The sequence below is a fragment of the Oenanthe melanoleuca genome, chromosome 7, assembly GCF_029582105.1.
Source record: "Oenanthe melanoleuca isolate GR-GAL-2019-014 chromosome 7, OMel1.0, whole genome shotgun sequence".
Classification (NCBI taxonomy): Eukaryota; Metazoa; Chordata; class Aves; order Passeriformes; family Muscicapidae; genus Oenanthe; species Oenanthe melanoleuca.
The window spans coordinates 6,561,132-6,580,337 of NC_079341.1; the positions used below are offsets into that span (position 1 = coordinate 6,561,132).

Here is a 19,206-nt window from a genome sequence, read left to right on the forward strand (position 1 = left end):
ATGTTTTTACCTGCTGGAGACAAATTCCCTGCCTGGATGCTGCCTGTGGAATTTGGTTCTGAGCCCATTTCTCAGCAATGTCTGCCTGCATGTGATGCTGAGTGGCTGCCTAATGTGAAGCTGTGTTGTAGACAAGTAATTTCAGGTTCAGAGTTTTCTAAACTCTTTTGTATGTTGTCTGCTTCTTCCTGAATCATTCGAGAAGGAGAAAACTTTCTCATGTTTCCTTTTTATTTGAGATACCAAAAGGGAAATACTTATCCAAAACAACAACATGTGTGACTTACTGCTTATTTAATCGTGGTGTTCCATGTTTCTTGCTGTAGAATATTTTTTCTAAAGACTTATATATTAATGTGTAGTTGATACTTAGGTATTTAGATGAGCATTTGGTTCTGATACCTTGTAACATTTGTCTGGGTTTGAATTTGAGCAATAATACATAATAATGCACTTTTAAAACCCCATGGTGTAGTGTGACTGGCTTCTTTGTCACTTGAGGGAACAATCTTTATTGTTTACTGTCTCCAAAGTCACTGGATTGGGGATTAGTAGGGCAGCAATAAATCCAGTTTTGTTTTAGAGCTTTTGTTGCAGTCAGATACCACAAGAAAATGAGTGAGGAATTAAAAGCTGTGTGGGAGATTCTTTAGCATTCCAGTAAGGAATGAAATGCAGTAATTTTCATGGCTTAGTGATTATGTAGGATACAGTTCCTGCTCAAGAAGCCAGGGCTGTCTGAGTAGAGACTTCTGATCAGAACTGGCATTATTTGTTTTATATGAGCAGCAACACAACACTCTTATCCTGTAGATACTGGAATAAAACTGGTGTCAGGGTAAAAGGTTTATTTTCAAGTTAGAAGTGCTACATGCACACCCCAGCCAAAAGCTAACTCCACCTATAGAAATAAGCTCAGAAAATGGCCTTTGATTTGCTGTTCATTTTTCTCAGGATTCCCAGCCTCTGGTATTTACAACAATGGCTCCTCAGCTAGGTGAGAAAAATGAAATACTTAGACATGTCCTGGTTTGTTCATAGATGCACATGTTCCGGGATATAGGTCACTTAGCTGCTAATACAAAAAAAAAAAAAAAGAGGAGTTTGGGGTTTTTCATGATAAAGCACACATGAAAAAAATATATACTACTTTTTTTCTTTTCTTTTTTTTTCCTGAAGAAGAGAATTTGCATAAACACACGGGTGCTGAGGAGTTCTAAAGAGTAAAACACCTCTCCTGAGCTGAAAGCTTGCTTTCATTGAAGCCTGTTATACATTATACAGCCTCATGCTCTATGCTTCAGAAAGCTTGATTTCATGAAACTTGCATTGATCATAGCTTTCATTGTAAAGAACTGAGAGAGACAATGTGCTTTAGCATTCCTGGCACCAGGACTCATGGTTACATGGTCAGGAGTGGCAGGAAACAAGGGATTAATGATGGCAGGAAGTTACCTATTGCAAGGTGGTAGTTTTTGCAGTCCTTATTTGTTTTACTAAAGTTTGCCTCTTGTCAGTCTAGTGGCAGAAGGTACACCATCAAAGGCCAATTGCTATGTAAAAACATTCACTGAATTACTGTCAGGCTGAGAAAAAGGCAGGTTGAGAATTTGGAATGCAGCTGCTATCTGGGTCACTGGGGATCTGTAGCATGCTTTCTCTGTGAACTAGCTCAGTAGATTAAGTCTTTGAAGACACAGGCAAAGATCTGAGAGGAAAGTTTATTCAAAACAAACTTAATTCTTAGTGTGTCAAACTTTGCAAAACAGCACTGGTTACTTTGTTGTCTTGAAAGTTGCATATTTTTACATCCCTGTATCCTGTAATGAATGGGGACTTGAGGCACAATGTGACAGAGCAAATGTGTGCTCATTATTACTCCTGATACTGTTTCATTCCTAATTCATAGGTTTTGCATCTAGGGTGCTGTAGGAGCGCCCAGGTTCTGTGATCAACCATTTTCCTTGAACCAACGGAGTTACATCAGAGTTACAGTTTACTTTCAAACACTCTTCTGTGTTCAGTAGGTTGAAACCACCAGGTCCAGTCCTTCCTGCCTTATCCTGGCTAGCCAGGAGTGTTTCAGCACAGCTCCTGCATGTTCCCGAAATGTCACCTTCCACACATGGCTGCAAGAAGTTGTATTCAGCAGGCTGCAAAGCAGCTGTCACATTTCTTGCCTTGCTTCTCTGGCAGCAGTTGTAGCAGAAAACATGGGGTTTGAGAACACTTTTCCTGCTTGCATATGTTTGAGGGGAGGATGTTTAGTAGGGCAGACTTCACTCATCATGGACCCAGTTGGAATAGGCATTCCAGATCCATTCAGCAGAGCTGGGTTCCTGGGAAAGGGAGTCCTTCCAAACTCTGAGCCTGCAGCACAGAGCATGTGCTGGTACAGCCCCCCACATCTCCCTTTCACATCTGCACCTGTCAGTACAGCGTGTAACCCATGGACTCTAGTGTGAACAGGTTCTTGCTCCAGATCAGCATCAACAAGGACAAGGGTGTGGAGGACCCTCCAAAGCACCACTTACTTTTACACAGCTTCTCAGCCAGAGTGCAGGGCAAAAGTGTGGCACCAGCCCAGTAAAAAATCTTTGTGCTGTGAACTTCACAAGCAGCTGCCAGTTGTTTGTAGAGGATGTGAAGAAAGTCTCCTGTCATCTCAGTTGGACCAGCTGCCCAAACTTTCCAAATGACCCTCTGGCTGTAAGCACATTGTGCATTCTTGTAAACACCACAGTGACAGGTCTGCAGCTCATGGCACTTGCACTGCATCACCCTGATGATGTGTGGCCTTGTCTGATGTAGCTGCTGGAAGCCATCTGTGGATCTGTGGGGTGGATAGGCCTGGCAGTGATGTTCTTGCCTGTCTGTGTGTGCATAAGGCCCTGAGTCTCACCAAGGGCAGGCATCAGCCCTGATTCTTTCCCCTCAATTTCTTGTCCTTCTCTTCCCTGACTAGGCTTCATCATGCATACTCAAAGAGAGTCTCTGCTGTCTGGAAGAAGTCAGGGCACAATTGTCACAATGTGGAAATGAGGCAGGAGATGGGTTGCAGGGTCAGTTCCTCCTGCTGGACTTCCACATGACCCTTTCTCCAGCATTCTGCATTTACTGTTGATAGTGCCAGATACCTAACAAACTGCAGTTCTACCAAGGGAAGGGGCAAGAGGTGGCCTCTCATTGAGATTACATGAAATAAATTGTATCTTGTGATGGATAAGAAAGCAGAAAACAATTTTGTCCTTCTAACTTGTGATTTTTTCCTTGTCCCATTTTGAAAAATCTGGTGGTTTTGGTGTGGGTCTTACCTGAACCACTGGCAGCTATGCAAGTTAAGCTGCATGACAGCTATGGAGGGGAATGTTGGGGGCTTTTGGGTGTGTTGAACACAATGCAATGCTTATATCTCTGAGAGAGGCATGTATTGAGCCATGTGCATTGGAAGGTCATGAAACAGAAGAATAGAGAGGATCTCAGAGCCACTTCAACTGTCCCCAGCAGACTGTGGTTGAATTGTTTGTTTAGGTGTTTTTGTTTATTTCAGTGTGATCCTTAATAGTTCATCTGCCTCTTCTGAAATGTTTTTTTTTCTTTGTATTTCACATACTTTTGTTTTTTTTATTTCTCAGTGATCTTTTACCTGTTGTTAATACTTGAACTTTCCCACTGGACTGTACATGTAGCTTTCAGGGTTCTTGTTGTACGTTATTTTAGTTTCAGGTCTGAGCAGCCCTTTCATTACTCAAATTGATTTTACTTTCAGATTCATTGGTATTGTGGTTTTCATTTACTGCAAGAACTATCGTGTAAGGCCATGCAAGATAAAGTATATATTTTCACACTATTTCCATAATGAAGCATGGAATTTGCATCAGACTGTGAGCCCCAAATTATCATAGGATGGTGTACTTCAGGTAAAACTTCCAGACAGATTTGCTGAATGTATTAAAATTAGCAGCTGAAATAAACCAAGGAAGATGATGCTTGTTGGTTTTATTTCCTGTGATTTGAGAGTAAGTGAGGATCTAGAACTGGGTGGGTGTTTAAGCTGGAGGGGCCATCAAGAGCATTCTTAAAGCAGGGCTGGCACTGAACTCACCTGGGAGCTCTTTCCTGTCAGGCCATGAAAGACTTCAGGATTGGGGAACCTCCCTATTCCCATGTTTGTTTATCCTTAGAGAGAAAAGCAAATCCCTCAAGTCCAGTCAGATCCTTCCCTCCAGTTGGCGACTGTTGCCCTTCATTGCCCTGCCACACATCTCGACAGAGCTCTTGGCTCTTTATTTTTGGTGGAGGTTTGGGTGAGGGAAGGCTGTTGTTTTGGACCCCCAAAGCCTTTCCTTTGCAAGCTTAAACAAGGCTCATGTCTTTTATGTTCCTCCCCCTAATGCATGCAAGCCGGGACAAAGTGGAGTTACATCCTCTGCTGCAGATTTGGGCTGTTTCATAAATATGATGCACACAGTTGGCTCAGTCTGCTGAAATAGATACTAGTGTGTAGCATGGTTATGAAACTTGGCAAAACACCAAATCTATTTATTATTAATGACTCTCCATGAGCAAGACTCCCAAATGAAACTGATTGGAACATTCTCATGGAAGTTATTTTTTGTGAGGTAGAAAATCTGGTTGATAATTTCTACCTGCTAATCTGAGCTATACTGGAGAGAAGGTCAGTGATGTCAAGATATTTGAAAATATTGGCCATTTTGCTGGGATGAAGCAAATGTGCTTGCCCTCTCAACCTATTACAGACTCTAATGGAATTTTAAAAAAGTCTTTTCATGTAATTGTGGAAAATATTTTTCCTCTGTTTTGAAGCATTTCATTAAGTGACTGAACAGGAGAAATTAGTAGTTTTATGCTGGGTAAATGCAGGATTTTGATAGATCTTGTGTTTGGAACAATAAAAACTGTTAATAACATGAATTATGCCTCGTGATAAATATCACAGGAGTTTATTCCATTGTTTCTGGGAGCAAAGGAGAAAACTCCCTCTCACTGGGCTGCAGTAGAGAGTTTCTTTCGATTACAGACCACTGATGTTGAGAAAATCCTCTAATTAAATTCAGTGGAAGCAAGACCCAGCAAAACATTTGTGAGATCCTGCATAGCTTGGGTGCAGCATTGGGCAAAATAATCTGTCATGGCTGTTTGCCTCTTAATTAGTTGTCAGGTTCCTTCTCCCCCTCTTGTGTTTTTGTTGGGTATCTTTTCTTAAGCACAGTGGAGCAAACCTGTCCCTCAACAAGTCTGGCTGCTGGATTCTTCAGTGTTCCATGGAACAGATTGTCCCAGAAATATTTGAGTGGATTTGTTTCCCCCCCAGTCCAGCTGCCACAATCCCAGAGGTGCAGAATGAATCTTGAGTCTTTAGAGGGGAAGAAGGAAGTGTTTGCTGCCCCATTCTTAGCCTCGGTGTCAATAAAACCATTTCCCTCATCCTAGAAAGGTTTCCATGGTGCTAAGTTGTTTTCCCATTACTCCCTGCAGGACTTGGGCTGCCTGCTGGGAAGGGAGAAGTTGTGTTTGTGCTGCAGACAGCACAGCTGGGGGCTTCAGCTGGCTCCTGGAGCCCTTCCTTCCTCTAGTGATGAGCTGTAGGCAGGCAGTAATGACTGAGCAGCAGTGGCTGAGTCATTAACACATCCAGCACTGACACTGACCTGGATGGCATCCACGGATGCAGAGCAGTGAGGTTATTGTGCTGCAGTCCTGGCTCCATTGCTTTGCTTTAGCCTGTGATCTGCCTTGACAGGACTTTCTGTTCTTTTAAACCTTTTGAAACTCTGAGGAATAAGACTTACTTAAAATGAGTAGGAATCTGCAACCATTTTTCTAATACCTGGTGTTTTATTCTTTGTTGTTTTGTGATTTATTTTTTTTTTTTTAATCATTCACTTTGTTAAACTCAACTTTAATGAAAATTTCTGTATGGAAGAGACTGTCACTTGTTGGATGCTCTTGCTTTATTGCTGCAATATGGATTTCCTAACCCTTGCAATAAAAAATTCCTATTCCACATGTACAGAGCTACCCTTAGGAAATGTTGTCCTGCAAACTTTAGATTTTATTTTCTCCATATATGTCTTTATACATTGGTGTTTTTCCAAGGGATTAGAGGATCTTTTCCTGCAGGTGAGAGACAGACATTGCTGTAGCATTGCAAATATCTTTTTTGAAGGAATGGTATGAGATTTTACAGCTTTAGGGGAAGCAAAGTATTTTCAGACAAGAGTAGTGACAGGTTGTTATTGAAAAATATCTCTGAATGCAACAGTAGCTGTCCTTTGCAGTTAGTGAGTAAGGTGCACTGATGTTTGAATTTCTGGTTTGTGGGGTGTATTGTGCCACAGAGTCTGGGGATGCTTATCTGTCTTAGGGTTTCTCAGCTTTAAATGTCATGTTTGAACAGGTGCTACTTTGTTTTCCTGTGTTTTTTTCTTTCCCTTCTTCTGTCAAATGAAGGGTATATTTAAAAAAGCACAGGTTTTTTTTTCAGCTAATTTCACTCACAAGTCACCACCAAGAGTTCCACAAGACAAATTCTGTGCCTGACCCATTAGGATAAAAATAAAAAGATGATTCATTTTGCAAGAATACTGGAATATTCTTTCTGTCCAAGTATATTGACTGTTGGAGGGTAGGTTTGACAAATCATTAGAAATTCTTTATGAGAAATGGTCACATTTTGTCAAGATGCTGCTGCTCACTGATTTATTTTTGCTGTTTAAATGCTGAAGGTTTAATTGTTAAGTTCATGAGATGGAAATCCATGTTGTTGGCTTGTCCTCTAATAGGCACTTGCCCATTTTTCTTGAAGGTGTATAATATATTGTGAGGTTTATATAAAAACCCTATATTTAAAATAAAGTATTATGAAGATTTTATAATATTTTCCTTTGTACTTTCCCCCCCAATATTCTGTAACAAAGTGTGAATTTCTAATATTTTCATTCCCTCAACTCTGATGCAAGGTAAAATGATACTGGCAGTGATTTGAAAGAGAAAAAAAAAAAAAAAAAAAAAAAAAAGAGCAGCATTACAGGTTAAGTCAGTGAGTAAACTGAAATTAAAAAAAAAAAAACAACCTTATAATGGCCTCTGAAATGCCTGAGCAAAGCTGTTTTATTTTTTTAGGTTTCAGGAGCTCTTTCTAGTATTTACTTGCTCATTTTAATCTCTTTCACTTGTGAATTTATCTTAATTTGAAAGGTAAGTTTTATTTAAGATTTTATTCTTGCTGTATTAATAATTTATCTCACTTATCTCAAATTACAGAAGATGATATTTAAAATAAATGACTCCTAAATAAGTGAAGCCCTGCAGACTGCAGCATTTCATCTTGTCTGCTGTCTGTCTGCCTGCCTTGCCCCAGGAAGGTGAATTTCTGCTTCAGTCTTCCATGGTAACCACAGCTCTGAGAATCAGGCTGGCTGATTCAACAAAATAGCAGCAAATCAAAATGCAAAGTTGCTATGGTAATTTTTATTCTCATAGGTTTATTGTGTCCTGTGAATTCTCATGTTCTGTCTCAGGTGATGACACAGTCTGATTTTAATTTGTGAAGAAGGCATCTAATGGTGAAAAAACATCTTTCAGCTCCTTAGCAAATGAGTACCTTGCAGCAGTACATGCTATGCACTTAAAATTATTCCAGTGAATTTTCAAACTGACATATATATGCCAAGCAGTGCTAAAGGAATACAGGGGGAAAAATCCCATCTAACCTTCATGGCTGCTTTCCTGTCTGAATTTCATGGCTCTTGCTTAGGTAGACCATAAAAATATATAAAGGGGAATCTTTCTTCTATTTTTTATATCTTACTAGGAACACTTCAAAGGGCTTGGGGGTGTGTTCCCACTGGAGAGGAGAGTGAGTGGTTAGCAGCTTTATGGATTAGCCTGATGGCATTCTGCTGCACTTCTTACAAGCAGGATCATTCCAGGAAGGTGTTCATTGATTATGCAGCAGCAATCATTGGGGATACAGCCTATGATCATCTGGTTAATTTTATTGATTTTGCAGGACCTTAATTTTGTCAATATTTGGTTGCTGTCAACATTTGTGGGCTGATTATCATGTTTATGCAGTTTGTTTATGCATCTAGTTTGGGACCTTGGATGGAACCCCTTCTAATGGCAGAACACATCTGGTTGTAGAAAATGGCTATTTTTAAGCCATCAGATATTTTTTAAGTCACCAGATCTGTCCTCTCATATGTACAGCAGATCTTCAAATTGAAAAAACTATAACTTGCCTATGTAATCATACAGATTTTGAATACTGAGGCTATCCAGATTATAAAGTAAACCAAATCCATAAAAAAACTTCAAGCATTAAAAGTCTGTGTTTTGTGCTGGGGGTTTTGTCTTTTTTAAAATTTTATTTTATTTTTAATGTGAACTCAAGGTAGTGCTGCAATCAGTACCTGTACAAGTGTGTCATGGAATGAGATGGCAGGAATTTAATATCTGTTGGGAAATACTAGGAGTGTCTAAAGTTTTTGTCATGTGTGAAAAATTACCTTATGCTGGGCAAATATCACATCAAAATATGGCAGCTCAAGTTTGTCAGAGTTGGATATGGGCCTGTTTAAATTTCATCTTTCCTTTAAGTTGCTTCTGAATTTGGAAGAACTGACAGCAAAAGTTGTGAAGAGAACAGTTTATTGGTTTACACTGACCTAATGCCTATTGACTACTTTGGAAATTCTTTCAGTGCCTAAGTGCTAATCAGGAATAAATTGATAATTTTCAACAAATACTTGAGAACAAGATTTCTATTAAGAATGTTTTGCTGTTTTCTTTACCTCTTCAAAAAAAGCAAATCTCCTTTTCCTCTGGTTGTTTGCTTAAGATTTGTATTTATGTATGCACACAACTCCATACAAAATATAAACCTCTGAAATATTTTGGTATAAAAGGAAAATAATTATTCTGTTAAAGTGAAAGAAAATAATTATTCTGCTGAAGTGAAACAAAATTGTTGTCAGTAAGTAACTAACAACTTTTTTTTTGTGAAAGCATCAGTAAAATGCAGTGTTAATTCTATGTAAAAAATGGTGTCAAATCTATAAATACTTTTGCTGGGAAAAAATGGACAAGGTATGACTGAGATAAACATTCTATTGGTGTGTTAGGTTTTTTTCTTTCTTTATTTACTTTGTTTCCCATCAAATCCCTTTAAGAAGAGAAAAAGACTTTGTTCTTGTCTGTAAAATATATAATACTTGCTCCAGTATGTCAGTAGGCAGTCAGCTTCTTCATACTGTCTGATCCAGTTTCATTATAATATGAAACTGCATTTGAGGTCTGTTTGGAACGAAATGAATAATTAGTCTTTGACCTAGTAATTTACTTAGAACCTTGAAGTTTTCTCTGGATCATGCTAATTTCCCAGAGGCAAATCCCTGGCAGTTTTTCATTCTGCTAGATTAGAAGTGTCCCTTTAAAGTGCTCATCCTGATGAGTTTGATTCAATGCATTTAATTTCATGTAATAAATTCACCTCTCTCTTTTAGTGTGAGGCTTGCAGAAAACCTCATCTTTAGAAAAGTACTAGTCTTTTTTCATAATCAGTGATCTCACTGGCTAATATTACAGGGACACCTCATCACAGAGATTACTCCAGGCTGGATAGAATTATGGGAGGAAGGAGACTGAGCAGAGCTCTGCCAGAGATAGGACACTATGAAAGGCAAGGGGAAATGGGAAGTGGGAAGGGGAGTTTTCAGAGCACAGTGAATGAGCAGAAAGCAGATTTATTTTTGTTTGAGATGACAGCAAACTGTTGAGTTTACATCTCTTCCTGCATTGTTTTGTTCAGCTCTTAAGAGCAAAAATATCAAGAGATTCAGCCCCTCCTTGAAGTGGCACTGAGGAGTCAGAAGAGTGTATAAAGGGTGTTCTTGTGCTCTGTTTCTAATTTTCCCAATAAGGTGGGAGGGTCACCTGAATACTGTAGTGTGTGCTGAAATGATGCATGTATGTAAATAATTTCCTCTTAACCCATGTACAGCTGCCTGACAATTCTGGCTTTGTAGTCTGCATGTGCCTATCACAGCTGTGCTGGTAAAATAAGGAAGTGGTTCTCTGTATCTGAAATAAAGCATTATTTGAAGCAAATATAAAATAATTTCTTTGAAATACTCTCAGAGTTAGAATATAATTGGATTTTTTTCTAGCAAAGCTCACTTGAGTAGCCTGATGTGTGACAAAGCTTAGGCAACAGTGTGCTAATTATTTTTTTATTTCTGATCTTTTACACTTTTTCTTGACTGTGAGACATGAGCTTGGTGGAAGCTCCTAGATCTGACTAGATTGGGTTAAATTGCCTCCTACAGTAAAAATGACTGTAACAGCCTTTCTCTGTGTAAGAGGGACTGCCTGTTCCCCCCAGGACCTACCTTTAGCTCCCTCATAATTGAAATTTTGTAGATTCCTTCTGTGGAAATTGGTTGGCCAGAAATATGGGAATACTGTGGTGTCCTACTTTCCCTGTTTTGCTGCTTTGTCCTTGGAAATTGGTAATGTGTTCTGTGTCACTGCAAAGGGGTTTGCCAAAGCTCTTCTCTTAAATATCCATCCTAATGTTTGATTTTGCATTAAAATATTTTCAGGGAGTGCAGAGCTACAGAACTATACAGTATGGATTATGTGCATTGGCTGTATACAAATGCAGCAAATGCTGATCAGCTCTGTGCTTCAGTTTGTTTTAAAAAAAATAGATTTTACAGTATCTTTTATGGTACCTGTATTGTCTAAAAGCAGTTTTCTGTTAAGTATCTGTAGTTGAACAGTAGTGACCAGCACCCCTGACACAGAGCAGTAAAACATCAATATCTTTTCTCCAAAGGGCATTTCAAGGAGCAGCCTGTACTTGCTTTAAAATTAGAGCTATGATGCTGCCACTTGCCTAAAGATCATCCTAAATAAGGCAATTTTTAGCAATTGCTGCTGTCTGTGTCTGTCCTTATGTACCCTTGTTCTTTACTCATCACTTTGGGGTTAGTGTTGAGTCCCTGGCTGGAAAGTTTTAACTCCCAGAGTGATTCTGGAGAGGGGTGGTCCAAACTTAGCCTCCTGCTAAGTGCAAGAGGGAGACTGTCAGCAGTTGTCAACTTTCAAGTATTTTCCCTTTGCAGCCAGGTGGAATGACTGCATTTATTGTCCTAAGCATGTGTTGTTTTTATCTAAATCTAAGGTTCTCTTTTCCTGAAGAATTGATTTTTACAGCTGGTTAGGTATTTGCTGAATTTTCTCAGACCTTCTGTGAACAATGTGAGCTCCTTTGCTTCTCAGTTCAGTCATAAGTTGTTAAAAATGAAATATGCAGATTGTAATTACAACTAATTAATAAAGACAAAGTTAAAATTGCACAGACCAAAACACTTGCAGTGTATTTTTTGATTTTAGCAGTGTTCCTGTTCCATTTTAGAGAGGAAAAATAATGTTCTGCTATTTATTTTCTGCTACTGTTTTAAATCAGACGAGCAGAATATAAAACATCCTTATAAAGAACCGCATAATTAGTTTCTAAATGAGAAATTCTGATACCAATTTGGAATAGATAGAATGATTTGTGTAGAGTTAGAAAGATCTTTATACATGTATATGCCCATTTGTACTAGGGTCTATAAATTACTGCATGGAGTATGACAGGATAAAGAACCCTGATAGCTAACAAATGAAGCCTACATTTGTCTATAGAGGTTATTAATTAGATTTGCAGGCTATTTGATAGCTACGAGAAGCATAATTGAAAACCAGCCAGAGAGCTCACCCCAGTGCCTGACAATAACTCCCACAATACACCCATAAAATAGTTATGGGAGTTTAGGGGTCACCTATTATGTCATTTTAATGCACTGTGCAAGGCAGAAAGCTCAGTCCTGTGTCAGTGCTTTGTACCTCACTCCAGAACAAAGGTACCCACAGATGGATGGTGCCCTGTGGGGAGGGGGGCTTGGCCCTGCACTAAATCACCCCCACATGTACGTGGAATTTCAATGAACTGAAGGGGGCTCTTACTTTTTCAGTCTATGCTTTTGCAGTTTGTCACTGCTATTACTGTAGGTTTAGGGAAATTTTAAGAAGTAATGATTGGTTTTTGTGGGCAGGAGGTTGGCTTTTGTATGACCTTTTTGTACTGAAGCCAGATGTGTTTTGGCTGTCTAGAATATGTGTTTCATTGATTTCCACCCACATGGCAATACCCATTGCAATATTGGATGGATAGTAAAACCCCTTATTCTTATTACACATTTTTTCTTTACACATCAGTGCACCTTTCATATCACTAATTGTGTTAAGCCAAAAAATATGGTGTTCTATGAATGTAAAAGATGGGAAAAGGGTTGTTCAGTCAGCTAAGACCAAGGAAATGGCACAGCCCTGGTTTTCTCTGCCTGGTGCAGTCACTTGCCATAGAACTCATATCAGTGTGTGCCTTTTCTGGCATGGGTTTGAACATCTCTGGGCAAGGGTGAGAGGAGTCTCTGAAGGAAGGAACTAATGAATAATTTGATTGTAGTTACTGTTCATCCCATAAGATAATTGCTTAACTGGGTAGTTATCTGGGTTTGAGAAGAGTAACTGCCTCCTTCCAGGGGCAGAACCTCTGGCTATAGGAACTTGGTGATAAATAGGGAAAGGGACTAAGGGTTGGGTTACAGAATGTGTAGGAATTCTTCCTGGTGTGTTTTCACCACTGTGTCTCAGTTAATGCTGTGTGGAGTTTGGAACATATTGGTGCCTGTGAGGGCTCTGGCCTTGACCATGGTAATTAAATCCCACATAAATGGTAACCAGATGACATGCTTGTCTGCAGAATTAAGAACAAATTTCATGGACCGTAATTGAGATTTTTTTTGCACCATTACATTTGAACCCAGCTTGCAATTCCGAGCAGCTCTTTGTCTTAATTCTATGATATGATTTCTGAGTTAGGACAGTGACGTGAAGCCATATTCCAGGCATTAGATAGTTTTTTCTCAAAGAAATGAGTTGTCATCAATTTTACTGACCAGGACACTTCTGAATTAGCTAAATGTGGTAGAAGGCCTTGTTTCCCTTTGGCTGAATTACTGCTGCATTTGTATGAACATTTATCAGAAACATTTTAATGCTGTAGGAGCTGGCATTTCCAGTGGATCTGCCAAGAGAGGAATCCCTTCCTCTGAGGCAGCACAAATCAAATTAGCAAGGACTGAGTTCTTCCTTCTAATTGTAGGAGTTCTGTCAAATCTGTTTAATACAGAGATACAGCTGACCCACTTGTGTTTGGCACATGTCAGAAAAAAACACAAGGTTCATCCATTGTTTAAGTTTTCAGCTTTTTGTTAAAAAGCGAACCAACCGTTCATTATTTTTATCTGAATTGGGTTTTTTCAGCATATTTTATTGTGATTTAAATATCCTGCTGCAGTTTTCATCATAGTTGAGACTTAAAGTTGTCCTTAAAGGCTTGTAAATTAAGATATTTATAGAAAGAAAAAGAAAGGCAATATTTTCTTTGCAAATTAGGTGTCTTGGATGTTAGTGTGACATTGTTAATAACTGAATGCTGTTAAATTTGTGATAAATTTGCACATTAAATGGATGTGAGGCTTGTGAGGGGATTGGTTTGAGGAGGGAGCTGGTCAGGGGATGTCAAGGTTGGAAAGAAATGATCGGTGCTGTAGGACCAGAACTGCATACAAAGTCTGAGCTCTGGGGCCCTGGGAATATCCTGCTTTTAACTAGGCTGCAGCAACTGGTCTGCAAAACTGTGGTGAACATGGCTGTGTGAGTGGAAAATTGTTACTGTTGGATTCTGGCTTTTTTTCACCTGGATTTTTAACATGTTATAATTTCACAAGCATTTGGATAGAGGCAGAATGATGTGTCCTCATGACTCCTGTGCCATTACTGTTAAGGAGTGCAAAGAATAATTTATTTTAAAAGTCTCTCCAAAACCATTGCATTAAAGTGACTTGTTGGCAGAGTATGTTCTAGCTGATATTAGCGAATCCAAGTGTAGGCGGGACACAACTCCCTCTTGTCAGGAGGACTCTTTGTTAGCACAAAAGATAAGGCCAAAGGCACTGAGAGCAGGGCTTGAGTCTCCTTTAATCTGTGTCTGGGTATTGAGGGCCATGAAGTGAACACTCCTCACTGCAGTGGCTGCTGCCTGTGTGTGGCAGTCACACAGGTGGGTGTTGGAACCCTGGATGCTGAGAATGTCAAACTTTCTGTGCTGACAAGCACTGACCCTCAGGAAAGCACTGCTTTTGACCTGAAGCCTTGGAGAATGCTTCCAAAATTGAATAGTAGAACTAAGATCAGTGTAGTTTGAATAGAAGTGTGTAATATCACATGGTGGAAAATTTAGAATTTAAGGTTTTAAAATATAACAATATATAGAGAGAAAAATAGAAGTTTTGGGGCAGAGGTTTCTTTCTTCTTCACCTTCTTCTTCATGAGTCTAGACAGGATCTTGTTTAATTGGATAGAAAATTCTGCATTACAGGTCACGGGTGTTTAGTCATTGGGTCAAAAGTAAAAATAATTTAGGTGTTAATTCTTAATTAAACAGCTTAGGTTTAAAAAAGCCTTGTAAAGAAAAAAATATATCACCCTTTCACTATTTTTAGCTTATTAACTAGAAGTGTTGTAGCACTTACTGTCACATAAATAAAAATTAATAAACATCTAAGTCCAAACATGAAACTCCATCTCTTGAGCTTTTAATCCCAACTGTAGCAGAAAAGAAAATAAAAAATAAAATGCAATATGAAGTGGTGCTGCGTGTGAGGATAAATGCAATAGGTGGGGACTCTCTTCCAGAGCTGCCACTGGAGAGCTTTGTCTCAGCAGCCCCCCAGGATTTCAGTCCACATTTCAGGCAGAATATCACTTTTGGGAAGTGCTGTGGCAATTTCTCTACCTGTAAGAGGAGGAAGTAATCAAAGTTCAGCATGATTAAAAACAGCCAATAACATTCTTCAGTTCACTGTGAGAGAGTGAAAATAGCACAGCTTTCTACAGCATTACAGTCTTCTTAAAAATTTTTTTTTGGACCCAAAGGTTCTAAGAAAGTTGGGATTAGTATGGCTGCAACTGAAGGAGATGAGAGGAATAAATAGTTTTTCAGAGAACAACCTTTGAATTTACCAACAGCTGGAGGAGGGCTGTGGCATTTTCCCTCACTCCTGTGTTTTCTTGTTAGGCTTTTTGTCAGGAGGAAACGGAAAATACTCATTAAAAGTAGGAGATGATTGAAAGAATGTGTCTTGTTGAGTACATTTTAGGTTTTAATTTTTTATTACTTATTTCAGCTGTTAAAATTAGGCTCTTTTTCTCCTAGCTCGATTCCAGCTGTTAAAATACCAGTTTATAACAGGCATTTCTGGTATTCCTTCTTACTGTCCTTGAATTCTGTACCACTTTATTTCTTAATTTTAAATACAATTTCATTATAGACTCCTGACTTCCAAATGATTTCTGGATAAATAATATTGTACACAGCCTGTTTTCTCTCCTCTGTAGTCATTGGCTAGGGGCAAATGACCTGTTTTTCAAGTTTTGGCAGCCCCTGGAATGATGCTAGTATCTGTGTAACTGGATCAATGCCTGGAGGAGCTGTTTGGAGTCTGTAATTTGCTGACATGACATAATTTTTTCCCTCCATTATTACATGATTTAAAACCCCTCTAGCACAGTAATTTAAAGTAATTTTATTCTTGAAATATCTTACATAAGGAAAAAGAGCCCCAGGTTACATTGTTTCAAGATTATTGTGCATTTTCTATTTAATTCTGTCAAATACATTTGAGTGCCATTGTTTTTTTCTCTTTTTCTTTTTTTTTTTTCTTTTTTTTTAATTTTTCTGAAAATATGTATCAATTTGCTCAAGGGGATGTAGATTTTTGTATAACATTACACAGAATCAATCTGGCACAGCTGCTAAGTTTTGACTGTGTATATGGTACACAGTAATAAATGAGGGCAGTGTAGCTTTTGTTGTGTGCAGGTCATTTTTTGCAGGAATGCACAATATGCTCCATGCATACTATAGATCTAAATAAATACTTATTTCAGAGAGGCCCAACTTGGAGGGCATCTCCACTACATACTGGGGTTTTTTGATGGATTGCACTGAGCTCCTCAAGACCTGTTCATTTAAATCAAGGTCAGTGGCAGTAATCTCTTGGTGCAATGTCAATCTCAGTTATAGTGGGGATAACATAATGAAATTGGAGTATGATTTTGGGTAGATACATTTCAAATAACTTAACTTGACATTTGACCTAAATAGAAATGCATATTCATGATGAATGTATTTGAAAGTATTAGGATCCAAAGCAGTGCAGTGATATTGAATAGTAGTATATTTGTTACCAAAATACTGGAAAGTTTGTTATTTAAAATATTTTTAAAAGTGATCTATAGATATGTTAATTTCTAACAACAAATTAACTTTTTTCTGGAAAAAATGTGGAATTCTGTTCCTTTTCACATACAGTGGAAAGACTAAGTTTATTTGCCATCAGGGTGGAGAGAAACTGAATGTAATTCAAAGCACCTTGAGACTGTTGTTCAAGTGGATTTATCCTTTTCAACATACTTATTAGTCACTGTAATTATGATTTCTGCAAGACACTGGGTATGGTACGAAGGATCAGATCCTCTAATTAGAGAAATACTGTTTAGAAGTCACAATGTAGGAAGGTGAAAAGTAGCCCAGTGCAAGTCTGGTGAGAGATGGTAGCTTAAAATAGTGTCTGGATGCATTTGGTTGTTTTATAATAATGTTACACATGTAAATGTAAATGCCTTGTCCCACTGTCTGTAGACATCAGGTTCTCTGCCCTTACAAACTCAAGGTGCATCGTGAAATGTGTGTGCCAAGCCAAGGGCTGGATAACAAGACCATCTGTATTATCAGTGTGATATTGCAGAGCACAGTAAACCTCATGTTGTCACAAATGCATTCTCCAAGCTTAAACAAAAAGGGAAAGATTCTTTGTAATTTGGTTTTGAATGGTTTTTTTTGGTTGTTGTTTTTTATTTTTATTTTGTTTTTTCTTTAACTGGTTAGTAATTACATTTGCTGAGTTAGATATTTTTTGACATCTTTGTGCCCCATCTTAAGGTTTTTGTTTCCCCCTTCTCTGGTGTATATAATTGCTTGGTTACCCCTGGCTTTGGCCAGGGATAGAAATCCACAGTGCAGTGGATGAATAGCAAAGATCTCAACTCCAGGACTTCTTTACAAAATTATGCTCCTTAGTTGTGATGCATTATCATGACTTCCTGCTTTTCTTTTTGTCCATAGGTTCTGTTTTTACATTAAAAGTTCAAGTAAATGACATCATCAGTCACCAGTACCTGCCACAAGCGGTGGTAGAGGTGTTTGTTAACTACACCCTGACAAATTCTACTCTTACTGGAAACAATGGGGCAGTGTTAATAAAAATCCCCTACAAATTAGGATTAAGCTTAACTATTGTCTCATACAAGGATGGCTACCTGCTGACACCTTTGCCTTGGAAGACTGCGAGAATGCCAAGTACGTAAGCGTCTTACAGTCCTATTATTAAACTGTATCTAGCAGTAATTAAATTTCTCTCCTAAGCTGTCTGGGTAGCTGCTGTCAGCTGAACACAACTCGGTGAAGTCAGTCAAGGGAGGTGGTGTCTGTCAGTGCAGATCTAAGGGTGAATGGTCTGTTAAACTTGTCAAAATTCTGATTACACTAAACCAGAAAATATACCTTTTAAAATCTAAGTGGGTTATGTTGTGACATGCAGTGAATTTCTAAGAAATTTTTGCCTAGAGTTAGCAAAGAGCTGTTAATGTGTTCTCACAAAAATCCTGTTGACCTGAGTGATTCTTGGAGTGCCAATGCTTTTTGTCCTGTAAGACAGGGTATAACTTGTTGCAGCTCCACTTCAGCAGTGTTTCCTCACAGGTTTTCTTGTTTAACTACTGCATGCTCTTAAAAAGGCACGTGATTTTTTTTTTAAAAAAGAGACTTTTAAGAATTTTAGTCACTTTTTTATCTATAGAAGGTATAAAACAGTAGCAAACATTCAACAGAGGTCTTTCTGCCTAAACACTAAAATTGCTGCTCTGGATAACAGGTTTATTTAGTCTTTATATGCTCTCTCATTTATTAACTGCTCTGTTCAATAGTTCTTTAGATTTGGAGACCTTAGAGGATTTGTTTTTGGTTGCACAGTGTAACAGATATTGTCATTTTCCACAGTATACTCGTTGGTGACGCTCTCATTATTCCCACAAAGTCAAGCTAATATATGGCTGTTTGAAGATACTGTCTTAATTACTGGAAAACTGTCTGGTAAGTTCTGTGTATGCAGACTGTAACTAAACACTTGGTGATAGCCATCTGTATCTACATGGAAAGAAAATTAAGCATCATCTTATTCTCATATAATACCTGTCTACTTAAAACCAGATTTTCTGTTAATTATGTAGCTGTACGAGGGGCTGTGACAAGTGCTAGACTGAAAATACACAAATCATGGATGATAAATGGGTGAAAACAAGTTGTTATGCTAAGTGGATTTCTGAAGGGCAATAAAACCACTGTTTGTCTGTTTTATTGTGGCTAAGACAAAATACTACTCTTTTACAGATGCCAAATCTCAGCCGAGTGTTCAGTTTCCAAAATCTTTACTAAAGCTTCCAACAAATCATATTGCAAATGTTACAGCCTATCTGACAGTGCCAGAGCAACTTTTGAAAGTGGACAGCTTTCTCCAAATAACAGGAATTATTCTAAATAAATCAGGTATGTGAATATGATGGTTAGGAATTCTTACCAAGGAAGATTATAATATTATAATGCATATGAGTGCACAGTGTTTCAGAAAAACATATGCTTCATTTAAGAGGGCCTGAAACCTGCTTCCATTGTATTAGATCAGAAAGTTTTGTTCCACAGGAGTAAGCTATAAACACATTAGGTGAGTAATCAGTGTTACTCTATTTTGGTCCATGCACTATGAGAACATATCTTGCTGCACTGAATTACAACTTCAGAGTCTGCTTTTTACATTTTTATATACGTATATGTATGTATGTTCAGGATTTCATGAGATTGTGGAATTGGTTTAGTAAAAAAACCTTAAAAATGCAGTTAGAGCCAGACTGTAAAGTACGTGAAAGCAATCAGTGAACCATGAGCAATTA

At 38.4% G+C, this 19,206-nt stretch overlaps 1 protein-coding gene across 1 annotated transcript in view; it reads left to right on the top strand.

Moving 5' to 3' along the window:
* Positions 1–19,206, top strand: part of FAM171B (family with sequence similarity 171 member B) — a 33,907-nt gene that overhangs the window by 3,820 nt on the left and 10,881 nt on the right. The window contains exons 2-4 of the mRNA XM_056496804.1: positions 17,327–17,560; positions 18,260–18,352; positions 18,650–18,805. Coding sequence (XP_056352779.1) covers positions 17,327–17,560; positions 18,260–18,352; positions 18,650–18,805 — 483 coding nt within the window. The remainder of the gene's footprint in view (positions 1–17,326; positions 17,561–18,259; positions 18,353–18,649; positions 18,806–19,206) is intronic.